This window comes from Prinia subflava, chromosome 3, assembly GCF_021018805.1.
Source record: "Prinia subflava isolate CZ2003 ecotype Zambia chromosome 3, Cam_Psub_1.2, whole genome shotgun sequence".
NCBI classification, from domain to species: domain Eukaryota; kingdom Metazoa; phylum Chordata; class Aves; order Passeriformes; family Cisticolidae; genus Prinia; species Prinia subflava.
Genome location: NC_086249.1, coordinates 47,743,092 through 47,754,615, shown reverse-complemented (window position 1 = coordinate 47,754,615; position 11,524 = coordinate 47,743,092). Strand labels below are relative to the sequence as shown.

The window sequence follows — 11,524 nt, the reverse complement described above, 5'->3', positions numbered from 1 at the left end:
CCAGTTCAGAACATCTCCTCACTAGGGGCTTGCTTGCAAGTCTGTGCCTGCCTGTTCAGCCCTTGTACCATGAAATCTGTGCTTAAACATAAACGTGGTCCTTTTCCAGGGTCATAGTTGCAAATGTATTGATCAGTGTGAAATCCCTTTTCCTCTCGCATCTGGCTCACTCTCTGGGAACTGTGCCACACTGAAAGTGGGTCATGTCAGAAAACTGAGGGAGTGAGGAGGACTATGGCAGCTGTATCTACTCTGACTACTCTGATTTTGCTGTTTTGGTCACATTATATGACTTCTTTCTGAAGGGATGCAATGAGGTACTCTGTCCTCGGTACAGCAGAGAAGGACAGAGTTTCAGTGTTCCTGTTCAGCCTCCTGAGGAATGCCAAGGGAGCTGGAGAGAGCAGGGAGTGGTGGAGACCTGCAGAGCAGTTTCAGATAATTCTGCTGGAAAAAAAATTATGGCCATTTCGGTGCATCGAAATTCTGCCACATTTTCTGCTGCTGAATGCAGCACTCAAGGGGGGCATCCTTGCTTCTAACAAAATGCATTTCTTTAAAAATCTCAAACTTATTTATAATTATCAACTTGGAAAACAAAGTAGGTGACCTTGCAGATGTTGAACCAATCCAAGCTGAAATGCAGATGTTGGTGCAGATGGTATGGAGCATGATTTAGCCATGACGACAGCAAAAATATGTGGGACACCATTCTTTATACCACCCTTCAGTATAACACATTTTCCTAACCATGAATGTTATTTGTGGACTTTTTCCAGACCACAGTCTGCATATAATATTGTCATCTTACTCAGCCTGGCCAGAGTAGTTCATATAAAATATTCATTTAATGATTTGAACTGAAAAGGCTGTTGCTAAGAATGGGCTTTGTATCAAATCCTGATATAAAAAGAACTTCTTTTTTTCTTCATATTTGTGAGATGTGTTTAGTTTACAGGTGCTGAGTGAATATTTCCACCCTCAGTAAGAGGTTCCAGGGACCAGTAAAATTTGGCTTGTGCTAGAATGAACTTGTCCATATTTAAAAAGCAAGAAAGCCCCTGCAATTTGTATGCAGGGAACATAGATGTTGTATTCTAGTCCCCATGCTGCTGTTCCATGAGGTTAACAAGCCTCAATTCATTCTGAGCACGTGCCTGGGAAGTTTATTTGATGCCTGTTGCTGATGAGGAGGCTTAAGCACAAGGGCTGAAGGCTGAGGCTCAGCCCTCTTGGCTCCGATGTGGTGCCGACTTCGGCAGCTCCATCTCTGAGCCTGCCCATCCTCAGCCAGGGTAGGTTTGTGCTGCTTGGTGCTCACAGCAAGGCTTGGCCAGGACATGGTAGCACCTCACTGCTGCTCTGTGAGCCCAATGTGCTTCCCCTGACCTCTCTCTCCTAGCCCTGCACTGGGGTTTTCACTGGGGCTAATTTTACTGCTGTGGCTGTGCCTGGTAGATCTTTCTGGCTGCTTCATCTGCTTTTCTCATGTCCATCCTGATTGCCCCTGCTTTGAGTGCTCAAGTCAAGCCAGTTCAGAAAGCTGAGCAGGTTGAAGTTGAGGATTTTGTCCTTTTTTTTTCTGCTTGCTCTCTCTCCTTATGTTTCTTTTGGAACTCAGGGAACTCTGGTGCCAGATTACACCTAGCTGGTAGGGATCCACAGCCTCAGGCAACCAGGGTCTGGGTCTAGTTTCCAGCCCTACCTGGATTTGCACAGCTCAGCCTGTCCAAAGTAAAACTATATCTGATGGGTGGAAAAACCAGTGTCAGTATCTGAGATTTTTTTTCTTTTACATTTCCAACTCTCAGTACATTTACTGCAACGAGGTTTTTCTTGACTAGGATCACACTACAAGTGTAATAGTAGATCTGTGTTCTGATACACAGAATTTTTCTGCATGCAGTCACACCAGATGTTCAGACTAAGGATGTTGTGAGTAATGTTAAAGTATCTGTTTTTTAAAAATAGATTTTCATTTTCATATGCTTAGTTGTCCTATCAAAAGGTGGAGAATAGATGGCCATGAAAATAAAGTTATTCAAATTTTGTGATTTTGTTCTTGCCTTTGAAAAAAACCCACCATCACCTTCATCCTGAAGAATGTTGTATTTCTTCTGCAGTCTTCCCACATACACTTATTTCCCAGAAAGCACAGTTGACTTTGAAACATTTTATTCAGTCACAGTGCTGTTCACATTGACACAGCAATCTCAAAACCAAAAACTCTTCTGAATTAGGCAATTTGTTACCTGTTTATTTTGGTGGTGTAAAGCCTGTCTCCTAGAAGAGGAAATCCCTCAGCTGAACAGCTTGCTTTGTGAGTGATTTTTTTTGTAGGGGAATTTGTTTGCTACAAATTGTTGTAAACAATCTCACGCCTGAGTGAGACATCACCTGCATTTGCTCTGATTAAAATCTCATCTGCTTGGACTTTTTGGTTTTTTTTTTTTTTTTTTTTTTTTTTTTTAATTTTTGCACCAAAGTTAAATAATAATCCTAAATGACTGTGTAGTGTTACTAACTGGCTAGTGGGTATGAACATATTACATATAGAAACAGAATTAGACCAAAATCTGCATTACAAGAGGTAATTAAAATCACTACTGCTGATGTGACTAATGCTATTAAAGCATTAGTGATAGGTCAGGCCCTGCTCCAACTGGCAGCTCTATTCATTTGCTGAAACAGGGCCTTTCCATAAAAACTGATGAGTGCAAAAGTGCCTTATTAAACTGTGAGAAGAGATGAAAAATACCTTAACACGCTTTCAGAAGGGCTGAGTGACACACAAAGCTGGTGCCTGCATTGCAATGGGAGCAGCCACTGGTGCTGCTGTTAGCCAGACAAAGCCATGTTACTCTTAAGCATTCCACTAATTAAAAATAAATGCATATTAGGAAGCTCTGCAAATCCCAGCAACATGAAAGAGGAGAGTTTGCTGAATTTTTGAGCAGTGAAATAATGCTGCAAGTCCTGGTGAGACAGAGAAAAGCACAGTTGCTGCTTTGATTTCCCTGGGGTAGCAATGGGCATTAAAGCAGGTGAGAGATGTACGGCCTGGGGAAAATTTTGCCCTGAATTTTTATAATTTAGAGAGACGCTGTCAGGTCAAATATGCTCTGCAATGAAATGTTATTAAAGCCAGAACTCAAACCCTTTCCTTCTGAATTGAAAATTTTAAAAAAGGTTCACTCATTTCTTCTCTCTTTCTCTCAAAATCTACTGAAATACCTCTTCCTCTCCACTTTTGACAGTCCCCACCTACAAGGCTTCATCCAGCTCTGGGCCCCGGCACAGTAAGGACATGGACCTGTGGGAGTGAGCCCAGAGGACGGACACAAAGATGGTCAGGGGGCTGGAGCTGGAGCTTTCTTCCTGTGAAGACAGCCTGAGAGAGCTGGGGTTGTTCAGCCTGGAGAAGAGAAGGCTTCAGCAAGACCATACAGCACCTTCCAGTACCTAAAGGGGGCTCAGGAGAGCTGGAGAGGAACTTCTTACAAGGATAGCGATAGGACAAGGGGGAATGGCCTTAAACTGAAATAGGGCAGGTTTAGAACTTCCACTCACTCCTGCCCATCGTCACGGCCAGGCCTGGCCCTGGACATGGCTGTATCTTATGGGCCCAAGGAACAAGAACTGAAATGCAACAGATGTCCTGAAACAAAGGATAAAACCAAACACTACAAAAAGGCAACTGCAAAGGATGTAACTGTAATGAAAGGTAATTGTAAATGATACTTATACATAAAGTATAATTTAGAGGCATAATCAAACAAAAGATTAAAAACTGGATTTATCATGGCTTTTCCCTTAAATAGCACAATTTTTTAATGATTAAGATAACAATATTTTACTGCATGTAAATCTGAGGTGAGAAAGTTTATCCACACAAGACATATAGAAAGTGTATAGTGCATTTGCTAATTAACTGCAAGAAAAAGCTTCTTTTTTTCAGGACTGCTGGCAATACAGGCAGACTTGCTAAAGGAATTTCCATGTAAATAGACATTTAGTAAGAGCCTTATTAATATATCAATTCTTTATTGCATTTAGTACTTCATCATATGTTTACAGGACCAAGATATTTTTATTTTGAAGCACACTTCCCCTTAGCAGCAGCATCTGTGTATATGTGCATACATGTGCATTTGTCCCAACCAGGGATAACCTTCTCAACCTTCTCCTCCCAATTCCCTTCTCTCCAAACAGGAACTGCATCTTCAATCTCTTTGTTTTCACATATGTAGTTATCATAACAATGCTAACAAGACTTTGAAAAATGTCTTCCGTCCCCTTTTGTCATAAAGAGTTTGTAAGCTGACCAGACTTTGAAACTCATCCTAAACAGGGGACATTTTTGATGCTTTGGTAAAGATTTTTGCTGCAGGACTGATGGAGTAAAGAATGACCATCATAAGCTGGACCCTTTAAAAAACCAATGGTTGTATTTAATGAGATCAAATTAATCTGCCTCCTCCCTTACACAGATACTGCTCAAGGTGCAGCTTGATCAACTGCAGAGAAATATTAAAAGAATTGCAATTCCTCCTTCAGATTTTTATAAACACCTTCCCAAATGTTCTTCTATTCAGTTACTCTCTAACTAATATCAGCAGAGTGTCAGTGATGATGCACATCCCCCGCACCAGCTTAATTAAATCATACATTCAATTCATCGAGTATTCCAGTGTTCCCAAAGAACTACAAAATATCTCTTCTTTGGGAGATAAAGAGGAATTATTGCCTCATGGGACAAGCCAAACACCAACTGACTGAATCATAAAATAACTCTTTACAACTAACTTGGATATTAAATATATTTTAACACGGATATATTGCTAAAATACTTTTTCCTCTTCCTTTATAAAATATAACTTATTTTTTCATGCCTACATCTCTCCTCATTTCACCTTCAAATGACCCAAGAAAAACATACCATGAACGTGCTCTAGCAAAGCACTGGTAATCTATTTGTCTCCTGATTGAAGAGTCACCCCCATGAGCCGAGGCCATCCCAGGGATTCTGTGTAACAGTGCAGTGGGTGCAGCAGCGTTGGTTGTGCAAAGGAGACACAGCAGGAATTCCTCCTTGGAAATGCTGCCTCTTGGGTTCTTAAGAGCGTTTTGACCCTTTCCCCTTACCTTTCATAGGCAGAGCTGAGCCTCTATTTTTGAGATCTATTTTTGTGCTGTTTTACTTCTTAACAGCCGCGTTCTCTAGATCTGACAACTCGGAGCACCATGCCTGATCAGACAATGAATGTTTACATGTGACGGTCAGTGTTCCCAAACTGCTCCATTGTTCCCGGTGGCGGGGTGAAGCCCCGATGCCCATCAAGACAAGAAAGCAACAGGAGAGGAAGGAAGGATTTCCTGCCTGGCAAGAGCAGTCCTGTTTAAATCAGAGATGGAGTTAATCACCCATTCAAACATATGCACGCGAAACACTGACACAGATTGCATGGCGCTGCCCTGCACAGGATTACCAAATCCCAGTGAACCATGTTTAATGAAACAGGGTGAGATGATTCCATAGTGCTGGCAACACAGCAGGCAGAGGAATGATCACAGACTGTCCTTTGTTTGTTTGTCCCTTTGGTAAAACATTCCTTCTGTTGCCATCCTCTGCCCCAGTGCAGCTCTTTGAATGTGCTAAGGTGCTTGAGAGATTCTGGGGAAAATTTTACAGCCTGGCTTTCACATAGATTATGGTTACTTGGCTGATTAGAGAAGGGTATTTCATTAATAATTGTGTTTATCCTCAGCTGTAGGGTTTGTACCTCCAGCAGGAGCCCGGTGACATCAGTGATGCTTAGGCACTTGACAACATGGTAGATGTGAAGATCTGCTGCAAAATCTGAGGGATCTCCTTGGTATCCATGGCAATAAAAGACCGACCCGCTGGCAGCATCCTCTGCAGCCTAAGGAGCAGAATGAGGGACAAGACACACTAACCACCTCAAATTGTCTTCCCTAACACAAGACAGGATTCCTCACATTGCTGTCACCATGCAATTAAAAGTTTGGGAAAGCAACAGAAGCAGAAAACACTGAGAGCAGGTAGGGCACAGAGTTCCTTTCAGCAACACAAGAGTGTTTCCAGAGATTTTTATCCATGCCCTCTTTCAGACATGCCAGAACTCCATTTTGATCAAGGTACCAGTGATCCCATGAGGCATCACCACAAATGGTTTGTTGAGGACAGCTACAGATTTACACTGGAAATGATGATACTTAACCTAAATTGACTACCATGAACCCACAGCTCTTTAGGTTCAACAAGTCTAATGATTCTAATTGTGCTCTTTGTATTTCTTCTTTCACATGGCTGCAGATTACACGGAAATGTATTCTTCTGCCAATATTAACCTGACACATTTTTCTTCACAGCTTAACCCACCCTCAAAAGTCAAACTAGATGCATGTTACAAACCCCATCTCCCTCATGTCCAGTTAGCAGGCTTGGGATTTACTTTTCTCTGCTTTTTACATGAAATTTTGCTCTATACTATTCCTCTAATGCTAAGTAAATTCTCACTTTAAAAATTAGCTTTAAAAAAAGCTGCAACAGAGAATTCCCTCTCCTTCCCCCACAGCAGTTACAGCAGGGCTTTGTCTAATTCTGTACTTTCACATACATAGAGATGCATTTCAGTGACAGCATTGTGTGCATTTTCCATAGCCAGTGAACTAGGCCATTATAAGATCTCTTACACAGCAGGATATGGTCAAAGACTTTTTTTTCTTTTTTTAGTTCCTATCAAAAGTAAAGGGACTTTCTGTAATTATAATCTTTCAGAATGGATTCTCTTTTCATGAATAATACAGCTCTGACATACAGACCTGCAGCCACAACTCGTGTCTGTGCAGTTGTATCTTCCAACCCTTTACTGCTTAAAATTATCTACTGAGGACCAACTCCCTTTCAGATTTCTCTCATTCTCCTCTAGTTGAAGACTCAAACAGAAACAGAAGAAGACACTGTTCACATTGGTGGCTATACCAGCTTTTTGCTGCAGGTACTGGTCCTCAGTGGATGTAGAACCTGGAAGAATACCTGGGACAGAATTTCTTTTTTTTCCTCTCGTGCCCAAACATTTTAAAGTGAAATTATGTAGTGGAACTAAACCCACCATATTGTCTCAGACACTCCAAAGAATTTGTCTCTAACACAAGGGGAGTATGGGAGTCAAAGTTCTGGCTGTTTGGAAGACCAATTAAGTCCAGCATCTTTTGTTTTAATCTCTTTTCTTAGGCCTATACACATTGGAATCATATACTGGGCAATAACAAAGGCACCACATCTCTATTATGATTACATGGTGACACTACATACGGGTATAGTGCACATCCTGCAGCAGGAGGATGGCATCAGCTGCTTCCTTTGGATGTACAGGATTCTCTGAACTCGCTGGCTATAAGGGATGTCTGCAGGATCCACAAGCCAACCCTGACACCACTCAGGAGCTAGAGCTTCTCACCAGCACATTAATAATGATAATAGTAAAAAAATGATGGGTGAAAACTCAGACATGACCCATTAATGTGCACTTGCAGCCCAGAAAGCCAATTGTACCCTGGCTTGCTTTCAAAGGCAGTGCAGCCAGCAGGGTGAGTGAGGTGATTCTGCTCCTCTACTTCACTCTGGAGCTGTGTACAGCTCCATAGTTCTCAGCACAGGAAAGGGAAAGACATGGACCTGTTGGAGCAGGTCCAGAGGAGGGCCACAAAAATCGTCAGCAGGACGGAGCACCTCTGCTATGAAGACAGGCTGAGAGAGTTGGGTTTGTTCAGCCTGGAGAGGAAAGTCCAGGGAGACGTTATTGAGGCCTTTCAATAAATACAGGGGCTCATAAGGACATAGTGAGAGTTTTTACCTGGGCCCATAATGACAGGATAAGGTGTAGCAGCTTTAAGCTGGAAGAGGGTAGATTTAGACTGGACACACGGAAGAAATTTTTACAATGATTGCGATGATGCACTGTCACAGGTCATTCAGAGAAATTGTGTTTGCCATATCTCCGGAAGTTTTCAAAGTTGAGTTGAATGAGGCTTTGAACAATGTGATCTAGTGAAAGACATCCCTGCTCATGGCAGGAGGGTTGGAATAAATGATATTTAAAGGTCCCTTCCAACCGAAGCCATTCTATGATTTTATGGTATTATCAAAACTTCAATGCAGAACAACAGCATGGGCAACTCACTGCAATAAAGGCATGATTTAGATTTATGCTGAATGAAAGCAAACAGTACTAGGCACAAACCAAACACACTTACCTATCTGCCTGGTCTCCCAAGGATCCTATAAATATGGCAAAGGCATTGACCTGAGTGTTGGTGGTCAAGACCGTTGCGAACGTCGATGGCTGGATTCCGTAACGCTCAAGATTCGCGTCACTTAAGACGATAACAAAATACTCGTCAGCCTCCTCCTTGGTGATTTCCCGAATGGCATGTTCTGTCCCTTCCAAGGTATGGTCTCCACTCATGCAGAACTGAGCGTGAGCATGCATGGTCTGTGTGCACAGCATAACCACGAGGAAACATGTAAGATGACTTTAGGAACAAGCATTCATTTCAGCTAGCACAGGAGGGAGTAAATATGCAGTACTGCTGTATTGGGGGATCCATCAGAAATGCAGACCGTGCTCCAGATAGAAAAGAAGATGCAGATCTTTGTACGTGATATGTCATATTCTAAGACCGGCAGCGCTTCTTAAAAACACAGTTGGTCAAACAATCAAAACCCACACAGGGACTGAATTAGACTGGGCCATAGAGAAGGTAAAATACTTTGGTCAGCTGCAGTTTGAGTAGATACGTTGTATTTTAGGAAGAAAAGCAGGACTTCGTTTCCTAATGCTATGAACAGCTCCTGCATTTTCATAATTTGCACTAGACTTCAAAATCCTAGTAGTGTCTTAGTTATTATCAAATATCTGATTCCTGACAGTGGCAGTCACATTTAAAAATGATAAAACATTTTGTTTGAGCTGTTACAAAATAAATACACCATATTCATTGATGAAGCTGTTACCTATGTAGAAGGCCAGGAATTTTAGATGTTATTATATTAAGTTCTTTTACTCAAAGGAGCTATTTTAAAAATAGTTTTTGAAGGAAGCTCAAATACCTGCTTCTAGCCTATCAAGCTGCCATCCAGGTAAATCCTACAATGTACTCAATTTTTCTTCATCCTACCACAGAAAGATTTTGGTGAATACACTCTCCTTGCCACTGTGATTTAACATTTCAAATTTAGCATTGACACATTTTCCCAATGCTACTGTGACGCATAACTTCTTGAAGGTACCAGGCTAAATCACTGACCTGGGACCCCTCTACAGTTTTGAATGAGTCACTTATGCACTAATAATATCACATGATCTGGGCAGAGCTATCTATATCACTGTATAATCTTTGGAACTTCCCCTATCCTTTGATATAGGAGTCAAAACGACATATTTAGGTGCAGCAGTCCAGAATAAGGCATACCCAGCTTCTACTATTTTGGCACAATTGGTTTTCTGCCATGTCTCTGAAAGGTCCTGTTTCAATTTTATGCAAATATGCAGATTTTTGCTTTCTTGTCTTTCCTTTATTTTACTATCCCCATGTTTTGCATTCTGTGACCTGCCTACAATTTTATCTTTGCAGTCATAAAATCCTCAATTACCAGCATCACTTATCAGTAGGATTTACCTTAAGAATCTCTAATCTTTGCTTATTGTTCTTGGGAACTTTGTCACTCCCAACCAAGCCGATGTTGAAGCCATCTCCTGAATGTCCAACAATGTCATACTGCAAGAAAGAAACATCATCAGTCACCTGTTAGTCATAAATGGTCCTTGGCTCACAATGACTTAAGACAGATCAAAGGTAATTTGCAATTTTGAACAAAAGACCCCAAGTACTCTTTCCTGTGTCTGTTTATGAGCTGCTTAAGGGAAGTACTTGCAATTTCTCACTGACACGAAAACATAGGAAAGAATTGCTAAATAATGAAATTAAGGAACGGTTCCTTATTTCCATAGCCTGTTTTTCACATCATCCCACCAACTGCAGAGCAGTGATGTGTAAGATTAAGACCTTGCCCTCGCACATTGTCCATGTACTTCTTCTAAAGCAGCAGTTTTCATCCTCTTGACTCTGACAAACAAGAAGCACATTGTTTGAGAGTAGCTCCTATGTTTGATGAATCTTTTTAGTGACCTCATTCTGCTCTGAAAAAAAGAAGTATTACAAGTCCCCTTTCTTGAAAATCAGCACTCCTTATTTTTGTGCACAACAGATCAAAGACATTGCTGAAAGTATGGAGAGAAGAGAATTCCAAGAGCCCCTGTATGTTTTCAAAGGAGATGGTGTGCACATCATTCTCCTGTGAGATGCTGCAAAACTGACATGTAGAACCGCACTAGTTCAAATATGCTGTTGAACAAATAACGCAATATTGCGAAGGCCTCTGTTTTATGTGAGAGCTTCATTGTTACGTGAAAACCAAGACAAGCTGAGTTATGGCAAGGTCCTGACCTGCCCTTTGTGTTGTGGATGTGGCAGTCACCCCAGGGAGAATTCATGAGCAGGACAAAAATGGATTTAAGAGCTGTCTACACCAAGCAAGAGAGCACAGTGTACAGAATCTGAGCCCAGAGAGACCTGAGTTGGCAATTCCTTAGCATGAACATGCCTGTATTTCCCCATGCCTAGCTGGCACAGACCTGCCTTTACTTACAGGGAGCTCTGATGCAGTATTTTACCTTTCTGTTTTCTTTTTTTCAAGTACTGCTACAGGTTCCTGCTGAGTTCACCATCCCTAATTCCCACATAATCATTTGGTAAAAGGCAGGTCTATTCCTCAAAGTTTCTCTGTCTTTTCTTTCCTATTGAAAGACTCTTTATTTGGAATAAGTCAGGTCCTAGAGAGAGGAGAAATGGCAGCCTTTACAGATAAAGCTCTTTTGGTTTCCACATCCCCAATTTGCTTAAAAATATATCAAAAGAAAGCTACAGCAGCTGGAACAACACTTTTAAAGGTGACATCTTGCTCTGTAAAAGAGCAAACATGCCACATACTGTACATTATTTCACCCAAGGTCAGACTATTTCACGACAGCCCCATGTAAAGATTTCCTTCCCCTAGGAAATCCTTTTATAATCTAGTCTCCACACAATCCCATTTCTTTCTGCTCTGTTGGCTTTCCCCATTTCTGCTCTCCTCAGCTCTCACATGCCTAGTATTTGCTACCCAGCCTCATGTAAAGCTTTCAGTCTGCCTCACACTTTCTCTTCAACACCTATTTCTTATCACCAATAATGCTTCAGACTCTCTCTTTCTTGATGGATACGAAGATATGGCAAATGAAAATAACACGATTTTTGAGGCTAGTGTTGAGGTTACATTCAGCATACTTCCTAAATAAAATAGGAATATATCCTATTTAATAACACCTGAACCACACACAGGGAATGTGTGCATGAGTACTGTTTTAAAAATTAGAGACTATTCAAATCAGAGGAACTA

General features: G+C 41.3%; 1 protein-coding gene across 2 annotated transcripts in view; it reads right to left on the bottom strand.

Annotated features, from left to right (window-relative positions):
* Window positions 1–2,434: 2,434 nt before the first annotated feature.
* Window positions 2,435–11,524, bottom strand: part of VWA8 (von Willebrand factor A domain containing 8) — a 178,181-nt gene continuing 169,091 nt past the window's right edge. The window contains exons 43-46 of one of the 2 annotated variants that reach the window (XM_063392167.1): window positions 9,706–9,804; window positions 8,281–8,519; window positions 5,784–5,924; window positions 2,435–5,395 (exon numbers count right to left, since the gene is read on the bottom strand). In XM_063392167.1, the coding sequence (XP_063248237.1) occupies window positions 5,816–5,924; window positions 8,281–8,519; window positions 9,706–9,804 (447 nt within the window). In that variant the 3' untranslated portion in view covers window positions 2,435–5,395; window positions 5,784–5,815. Of the gene's footprint in view, window positions 5,925–8,280; window positions 8,520–9,705; window positions 9,805–11,524 lie in introns of both variants that reach the window. The other variant, XM_063392166.1, reaches the window with a different exon arrangement.